The sequence below is a fragment of the Bidens hawaiensis genome, unplaced genomic scaffold (genome assembly GCF_021521415.1).
Source record: "Bidens hawaiensis isolate Kalapana, Puna unplaced genomic scaffold, B.hawaiensis_p1.1 tig00050496_1, whole genome shotgun sequence".
Lineage (NCBI taxonomy): Eukaryota > Viridiplantae > Streptophyta > Magnoliopsida > Asterales > Asteraceae > Bidens > Bidens hawaiensis.
The window spans coordinates 24,036-33,748 of NW_027499033.1; the positions used below are offsets into that span (position 1 = coordinate 24,036).

A 9,713-nucleotide genomic window follows, 5' to 3' on the forward strand; every position below is an offset into this window, starting at 1 on the left:
GGGTGAAGTTTCTTTATAGGCCTACACCCGGAGTGCACACAATATACGCGTATCCTCTTTACGAAAATTATTCGAAATGTTATCAACAGCATATATCTTTTGAAGCAGTTAAAACTAAACACTAACATCATACACTTTAAAAGCGTTTATTAAAAAAAACTAAAAACTAAAAAAGTACACAGAAACTAGCGGGTCAACTCGTTTGACCCACTCGCTTAGCCACTTCTCAAAAACATTTCACATTAACAGAACATATCAAAAGTCAGCGAAATATAATGATATAAATAATAAAGAACTTATGTACACTAAATCACAATGCATGTAAAAACACCAATAAACCTTCTAATATATATATTCATAAATCACAAATTAATAATAAAAACTGAAAAAATAGGGAAGAGAGAGAGTTTTAATACTGGGCAGATGGTGGTAGAGATTCAGCCGACTGTCGGGCGGTTTGGGCCGACACCGATGATTTATCTGACCCGCGAACATTATATCTTTCATAAACTTTTTCACGGTTTTCTGACCACCATGTTTCAGCTTGGTGTTCACCGAATCTCCTTCGGCTGCAAATATAAACACAATGTTACCAATTTAACATTCTTATTATTAAGTTAAGAAATATATTGTTTATTCTTATTGAAATAATAATAATAACAATAATACCTGAAGCGAACTCTTTTGAGATCTCGGGTTCCATCACGTAAAGCCACAAGTGTTATATAAACACCGGGCTCATATTGTTCAATCCATTCAGCCTCGACTTGATCAGGGGCATTATAGGTATTATTACCACTATTCGGTACTGGACTTCTAGTTTTAAACCCGTTATTCTCCCCTTCTTGTGAACCCGACAAATACTTATTTCCTATATCTACCCCTGCACTTCCGTTAAGAGATCTAGCATCTGAATAGCTATCGTTCTCGTTTGAAACGCGTGCTGATTCGTTGGGTTCAGTGAATCCAGCGAATGTTTCAGTGGGGCCCAGTGTTGATGATGTGTCGATTGGAGAGATCGGAAGGTTTGGTTTTGAAAGATTGTCTCCGTTTGTATCGGGGTTTTGAATAACGGAAATGGAGTCGAGACCGTTTGGTATCTTGATGCTGTCGAGATCATAGGATCCGGGTGGCAATCTTTCGGCTATATCCTTAAGCTGCAATTTATATTAAAAGACGTTAATAAGAATACCATTAAAGCAAAACAAGGTATCCACATGGCCTTTAACTAGCATTTCCACATAGGATTCCAAGTCATCAAGTTTCCATTTTAATTGTAATCCAAACATTAAAATCATAATTGTTACATAAATTACCATAATATTATTTACAAATATAAACTTTGTCAATTTAAGAATGAAATAAATGTGTTATAGCGTACAAATTACATTCTAATTTGAACTTTAATGAACTGTGATCCCGCCAATGAATTTTAGGTTTGAATAGTTTCTAAAAGTTATGAAGTTTTTCATGATTGATGTTATTTATATTCCAAATGTATATTCCACATATATCAAGGATTACACGTTGCCAATGTTTGACCGTAACCAACTTTCCTATCACATGTTTAATAACCGAATATAATCAACCATTAAATCTTTTCAAAGTTTTTTTATTTTTCCTTTTATATGATCACCATCATTGTAGCCTTTTTTTCTTATGCCTATTAATTTTGATTTCAACGGTTTGTACATATATAAACTAGGTTTAGACCCGGGTAATACACGGGATTTGTCAACATTTAAATTAATAAAATGAATTGTTTGAAAAAGAATATATAAGGTACAAATAAGAACACAAATACAAATATACTCAAATATATATTGAGATATTTTACTCTTTGACGTGAGATGTATATTTGCATGGAAACCAAATTAATTATTAATTTTCTAATATTATTTATAGTTTTCCTATTTTTTAAAAATAGAAAGTTGGTTATTTTCTCCTCAATCAGCGGATTGTGATAATAACTAATAATAAATAAAATCCTAGAATCAAATATCTTGTTAGTTTTAATAGGCCATAACAACTAAACCCATAACCCATGGATACCATGGATTAATGAGAATGAAGATTAGAAATAAGAATGAATATGGTTATGACACATCGTCTCTAGTATTTTTGTTTATTAGTTAAGTAAAAGTAATATAAGATTCCTCATTCATAACCATTTGTACCTATCTTTTCTATATCTTGTGTTTCTGCATAAAACAAGGTAAATAACTAGTTTGTGAAGTTAATCTAATTTATGAATAAAATATGTATGTTTCCTACATCTTTCATACACATGTATTTAAAGATATCATATTATTTGGGTTTCTTGTTCTTGTTGCTCAATTTATACAATTTTTTTATATTTTTGTCTACATTTTAAGCTGGTTTTTGAATTAAAATAAAAATATAACCTTTTCTAATTTGACACTTGTTTTTGGGCGATTCCAATATAAGGAGAAAGCCAACTTATATATTCCTAGGATACCAAAACAATATTATTTCCGGAAAATTTTAAGTTATATATATATATATTTTAATTTAATTGATTTTTTTACACTAATTCAAATGAGTAACACCAAATTCCTAATTGGGTAGTGTGAATCGTGACATTTTATAGTTGTATTTTGAATTTTAAAGATATAGGGTGCAAATATGCCCATACCATCAAATAAGCGGAAGTCGGAAGGATCTACATCTTCTCATATGTTTTATAATTGTTCAAGTCTTATACTCCACCTATGTTGAAGTATTCCTTCTAGACTGCATTTTTTTTATCAAGTATTAACTTTTTATATTATTAAAAAAGTTTATTTGCTTTTGTAATATTTTCCATGCCTTTAATGTTGAATTTTGTATTTAAATTTAAATAACTATGTAATGCGTTGTTTTTTTTATCAAGTATTTACTTTTTATGTTATAGAAAAAGTTTAAATTCTTTTGTAATATTTTTCTATGTCTTGAATGTTGAATTTTGTATTTGAATTAAAATAACTATGTAATGTGTTAAAGTACAAGTAAATTATCCTTTTTTTTAATAAATATGACATTTCCATTTTTTTCCAACCGTGTGTAACACAGGTCATTATCCTAGTATATAATAATATTAAGCAAAACGATAACCGTTGAAACTTGAAAGTTATTAAGAGGCATCTTAACATTAAATAAGTATATATTGTGATAGTTGAAAACAAAAAAGACTTCCGGTTTGTCACTAAACAACAAAGTCATTTTGGGGATCCGATTCCAATAAAACACTATTTTGCAAAATTACTCGAAAAACTTAATTATTTAACTGCATCCCAAGATCAATCATGAAAAGATATATACGCAACATAAACAACCGAATTTAAAATTTTACGAGGTATAAACTAACTCCAAGAAACCCTTTGTTTTCAAAAACCAAGAAATCAATTTCCAAGAAATCCTAAATTTCAAAAACCAGGTCAAAACTGTAAATTTTGACTGTGAAGCATGATCCTTAACGAGAAACTACCTGTGAAGTAAGAGATTTGATGACATCTTTTGCAGCTGCAAATTTTGCGGACTCCTCAGCAGCCAAATCCATTGCTTCCTGAGCTTGTTTTCGTGATTTAAAAAGTTCTGCTTCTTGAATTTCATATTTATTTCTCAAACTGTCAATCTGAAACAAAGATCCACATAAAAACTTAATAGCTTCCCAAAACAAAACAAAACATCACAGCTACATGTAGAGATGCACAAATCGTGTTTTATGCTTAAAGTGGTTCGGGTTCAAACCCGGTCGAGTTGGGTCAAAGAAGGTCAAAGCCAGTTTTTGGTAAACCCGGTTCGGCCAGGCCTGTAAAGGAACATAGCATAGCATTCGGTGAACAGTTCACCAAGATGTTCGTTTATTAAATAAACGGAAATTTATTAAGTAAACGAACAAACATGAAAACAGGTCTCCCGGTTACAGGTTCAAAACCGGGTGACATATTGTTCACATCTATTTAAAAATTATATACAAAACGTGTCAAAAGTCATATAAAGCGTATTTTTAAAGCATACCAATTCGGTAATCAAATGCAAGCAAGTTATTCTTGAAAAGTCAAAATAACTAGACAAAAACTGTTCAGGGTCAACCCGACCCGTTTATGTTTTCCACATCTAAAAGACTTTGAGATTTACCTGCCCACGTAATTTATAAACTTCTTGATTCAACAGATCATTCGTTTTCTTCAAACTATCAGCCACATTTTTGGAGAAAGAAAGCCCGGATGTTGTAGGAATGGGTGTAGCTGAACGTGGCGGGCTCGATCTTCTAGAATAAGGTGAAACTGGTCGGGACCCAGCAACAGACTGAGTCACAATCGGTCTCGGGACCATATAACGAAAATCACCACCAGTAGCCATCGCAATATCTTTAAGCTGCAGTAAAGTATTCGTTTGCGAAGAACGAGTTACAGGAAACACGTCGGCTTTTTTCCCTTGCCGGGCTGCTTTATTATCCAACAGCTTAATTAAATCTTGATTTGATGGTAATCCAGATTTTGCTAATCTAATTTCCATTTTATCTAATCTATCTTTGTTTTCGCCTGAAAGCCGAGGCAAAGCGTTTCGTCTGTTGATAACACCAGTTTCAGCCAATTTGTTTAATTTAACAAAACATGAATCGCACACGCGGTGTGGTTTGTTTGGATTAGGGGCTAAAGCTGCTCTTAATGCTTTTCTTGAACTACAAGAATGACAATGAACGAGCCCGCAGTTATAACAGTTGTGTCGTTTTCTAGTGAACCCAAAAGCTTGTCTACACGATGCACATTGAGATTGTTCGGTTCCCAAAACCCATTTGTGTAGACATATTGCTGATGTGTAGTTTGACCCGCAAGCGATGAATTTCACATGTCGATCTTTTAACGATTCGACTAAAGTTGGTGTTTTTCGGTCTTCGATGTCCCCGTGCCCTAATCGACCGTTAGCACCTTTTCCCCACGTGTAAACATCGTTTCGTGATGTTAAAACCGCCACGTGGTAGTCCCCGCATGCGATTTCTTCAACAGGCTCGTTGGATAATTTGTCTTCTACTAAACATGGTAATTTCCCGTCACATTGCGGGTTTCCGAGTTGACCATAGACCGTACTTCCCATGGTGAAAACGTGTCGTGATGTGGTCAACCCTACAGTCAAACTATGCCCACACGCAACTTTGTGGAAATTGTACTCAATTAACGACGGGACGCATGTCGGTTTGAGCCGCGGCTCGCGGTCTCCATGACCTAAACGGTTTTTATCACCATCACCCCACGTGAATAGCTTTCCAGACGAAACACCCGAACTCGACCGCGTTACGATTACTTCCACTACAGCAGCGGTGTGCCATACCCCACACGCAACCGCATACGTTCTTAATCCTGATAAAGATTCCACTTCTCTTGGAAAGGCGGCGCTTTCCCGGTCACCATGACCTAAAACACCAAACGTCCCATCACCAAACGTAAAAAGCTGCCCGGTCGATGTTATTAAAGCCGTATGCCATGGCCCGCAACTGACCGAAGCGACTTTAAGCCCCTCGAGCTGTTTCGTAATCCGTTTTGGAACCCAGTGACTCACGTTTTTACCATTCCCGAGAAGCCCGGCGTTGTGGGTTCCGTCACCCCACGTGTAAAGCTCCCCTGCCATCGTGACTGCACACGTGTGAAACTCGCCACACGCAACGAAATCCACGTTGCAAGCAGATAATGACTCGACTAGACAAGGAGTAATTACATCCTTTTCAAAACCGTGACCAAGCCGACCGCCCAATTCTTCACCCCATGTGAATACTTCACCTTGCCTGGTCACTAATGCTGTGTGTCGCACGCCGCATGATATGTAATTCACATCCAAAACGATGTTTGTTTCGATTGGTTTTGGTAGAAGTACATCTGTTCTTGTGGTTAAAGTATTAGTGGTTCTATCAGGACCCACTTTGATAATACTATCGGATATTACTTCACCCCATATATACACGTCTCCTAATGCATCATAATCATCTTGGGCTGACCCGTGACTAGATGTACTTGGTTGACTAGAAACACTAACCCTAGAAACATCTGGACCGAACCCTTTGACTTGCATAGTTGTTTGATCAAAAGGTGTATTTGACTTTTCAAAATTGGAAGGGTTTTCTAGACGGTAATTCATCGGGGATGTGTTTGAGTTTGAGCTAACAGATGCGTCTGGTGAACTTAAATCTCGTGATGCAGAAATCGAACCGTCACTTGTGCTGTTTGGTGTTATATCTTTATTGTTATTATCCTGATATTAATTGGTCGCATTAAAAATGAGAACAAAAAACAGATCAAGTTTATTAATTTATGAAAACTTACATCAAAATAGAGGCCACCTTCACTCCATCCATCAATTTTGGAACGACCTCCTTGTTTAGATGAAATTAGTGCTTTGAGGCCTGCAATCCACACTTCAGCCTCAACTTTGTCCTTGCAAATCTAGCAAATGATGAAACGTTTAAAAGAACAAAATTTATAAAAAGTTAAATCTGCTGTATTTTAGGAAAAATGATATAAAAAGCATTTACTTACCAAGTCAAGAGATCGTTTCCCGTTGTTATATATGAGAGAAAATGAAAGATAGTCCTTGTCGGGACGTAAATAACGCCTAAAGACAACCTGGAAACACGTTTAAAAATGAAACATTAAGTGAGATATTTATTAATAAAAGCAGGCACGCATGTGACGCGCGGTTATAGTTACATACAGTTCTTTGTCCAGGAATAATTCTAGAGACGAGGGCTAACTTAATGCTCTTTTCACCACTGCTAGAAATCCAAATTAAAGATGATTCATCCTGTGTATGATATATACTCAGTTAAAAATCATTAGCCATAATCAAATGACACTAAACAACATAAGGTTATATTTTGCAGAAATTAGTATTCGCGTCATATATACATATTGGCAGTGTAGTTGTTTGTTATAACTTATATATAGATACAAAAGAGGAACCTTTATGCAAGATTCAGTTTGATAACTATAACTCACATGAGAGAGTCTAAACGGGCAAAACTTGGGCTTCCCTTTGCGACCGTATTTAAGTAAATGTGTGCCTTTCTTCAGAGCAATTAATGCCTGCAAAATATAAGAAAGTACGTATGAACAACAGATAGAAACGTGCATCAAACTACAACATCCATTTAAATTCTAGGGAAATTTTGACAATACATATAAATTTTTAATGTACCACAGATGCGCGTGACAAATTTTAGTATAGAGTTCCTATGCAACATAGTTGTCAACAACAATAAAGTTGTAGAAATTTTTAGAATCAACAAAAATGCTATTTAGCGATTATAATCAACAAACTATGCAGTTAATGCGGAAAAATATCGGATATCAGTCAAGGACCGAATCCTGAGATATCAGTTATCGCGGTGGGACATCGGTAATTTTAAATTTCATGTAAAATTCATATATATAGCAATTTAACACTAATAATTCAGTATACTCTTCTACCTTTAACAAATTAACCATTTGCAACTTGCAAAACACTAACAATCAAAGCAAGTAGGAACCGATTAAGACCTAAAACACTAACATTGACCCTAAAAATAAATATTTAAGACTTAAAACACTGATACGGGAATATTGGTCAAATATCGGTCAATATGGCTGATATTATCGGTACCGATATTCTGGCCACTATTTTACCAATGGACCGATATGTCGGCGATATCGACTGCATAGTCAACAAAAAACATCTCACCACCAAAATAGCTAAAATACGACATCACTAATCACCTACATAAGAGGGCTTCACTGCATAGTGTGCTATAGCGGTCGCTACAGCCGCTATCGACAACTATGATATGCAAACATTTGTGTGCACACATCATGAAGTGAAAATAAGTATTTGTCCTGAAGAACTGCCCTAATAGGCTAATATAATTTGCACTAGTTCTTGTGTTGCATTCAAACATGTAACCTTTTCGACTAAATAACCAAATCATCAATACATATGTATATGTTAAACGGTAACTACTTATTAATGATATAAAACACAACTCATACGCCAAACATATTAGGTATGCAATCTACTTCATGATCAGCCACTAGCATATTCAATTGATAATCTAATATATCATCCACACATATTCTATTAACTATATTACACAATGAAATCCCCAAATTGTCTGCCCTAATTTGCTAGTACAACAAACAACATACTACAAATTTAATCAATTTCAAACCTAATAAGATCACATCATACTTTCACAGCATATAGTAATAATAATAATAATAATAATAATATACCTTCATTTCATGTATTCGTAAGCAAAAATTTCAACCCAACTTCAATTTTGGTTATTAACCAAAATCAACCGAACTGAAAACCAACAAACTAACCGAATAAACCGAATTAGCCAAAACTGATTGGTTAACAAAATAGATTAACCACTGACTTCGGTTTCAGTTTAGGCTAAATGGCTAATAACCGAACCGACATGAACTGTGCACAATACTAGTATACGTTATATGATAACATTTTAACAATATAGTACCTAACTCCAACGCCAAATATATTAAGTCCTTAATCTACTACATGATCAACTACTGTATCAGAAACTATACTATATATATCCAGTTGATTATTCGCGCTAATTTGCTAGTATTACATATAACATACAACAAATTTAATCCATTCAAACCTAATAAGTACTCATCATATTATCAAACTACAAAATAATAATAATAATAATAATAATAATATATACCTGGTCAGTGACATGGCGTTACCGTAACTAACAAGATCTGCCATTCTATGTGACAGATTCACCGGACCATATGCCAAATAAATTATGTCCATAATCTATATCATGATCAACTACTATCATATTCAACTACTATATCAAAAACTACTCAACTAGAGGCGAACAATAATTGAACCATTAACCTAAAAAACTAACCGAATAAACCGAACCGATTAACCTAAAACCAATTAGTTAACAAAATAGATTAACCGCTCCTGTTTCAGTAAGTCTAATAACCGAACCGAACGAAATAAATTAACCGCTCCTGTTTCGGTTATAATTTGCTAGAATTATAAACAACATACAACAAATTTCATCAATTCAAACCTAATAACATGTCAATAATAATAATAATAATAATAATAATAATAATAATAATAATATACCTGATCAGTGTCACTTACGGCGTTACCGTAACTAACAGGATCTGCCATTCCATGTGACAGATTCACCGGACCACCACCACCACCGCCAGCCGTTGTAATCTCCGGTCATCATCAATCACAAGCATCACATCTAACAACTTCAAACCCTAGAGAACTAATATACTCTTCACAATTAATATACTGTAACTGAAACGAATTGATTGACGGACTCCGTTAGTTAGATCTGTGTAAGTAAGTTGACGGTGACGGAATCGGAGATAATAAGAAGAAGAATGTGGTGTTGCCGGAGTGAGCAGAGTCAAAGTCAAATATATATGGCAGCACAAATGGAATTTTGATAACTGGTTTGGCAGAGTAAATTATTATTATTCATGTTATGTTATTAATACTATGCTAGTTTTATTTTAAACAGACAATAAATATTCAGGAGAGGACGAGGACATGGGTAGCTCAATGAAAGAAGATCGGGATCTTTGTGATCTCCGGTTCGATCCTGATAGCATCCGGTTTTTATCACCAGAGGGTCTTCGGGCGAGTGGATTTTCCTCTGAACTTGACACAACTTGGAG

At 34.7% G+C, this 9,713-nt stretch overlaps 1 protein-coding gene across 1 annotated transcript; it reads right to left on the reverse strand.

The window, feature by feature from the left end:
• Positions 1 to 214: 214 nt before the first annotated feature.
• Positions 215 to 9,480, reverse strand: LOC143598557 (PH, RCC1 and FYVE domains-containing protein 1-like). The gene is made up of 9 exons (XM_077076749.1): positions 9,145 to 9,480; positions 6,993 to 7,079; positions 6,709 to 6,798; positions 6,534 to 6,620; positions 6,321 to 6,440; positions 4,141 to 6,249; positions 3,488 to 3,634; positions 670 to 1,157; positions 215 to 569 (listed from the first exon to the last, which is right to left on the reverse strand). The coding sequence occupies exons 1-9, from the start codon at positions 9,190 to 9,192 to the stop codon at positions 410 to 412; spliced, it is 3,336 nt and encodes a 1,111-aa protein (XP_076932864.1). The 5' UTR covers positions 9,193 to 9,480; the 3' UTR covers positions 215 to 409.
• Between the last annotated feature and the right edge of the window lie 233 nt (positions 9,481 to 9,713).

Bases quoted from the DNA above. Each gene is read 5' to 3' on its own strand.
- LOC143598557 (XM_077076749.1), bottom strand. From the start codon at position 9,192: ATGGCAGATCCTGTTAGTTACGGTAACGCCGTAAGTGACACTGATCAG. The intron at 6,621-6,708 runs GTATGTAACTAT...ACGTGTTTCCAG, and splicing joins TTATTCCTGGACAAAGAACT to GTTGTCTTTAGGCGTTATTT. The intron at 1,158-3,487 runs GTAGTTTCTCGT...TATAAATTGCAG, and splicing joins TCAAATCTCTTACTTCACAG to CTTAAGGATATAGCCGAAAG.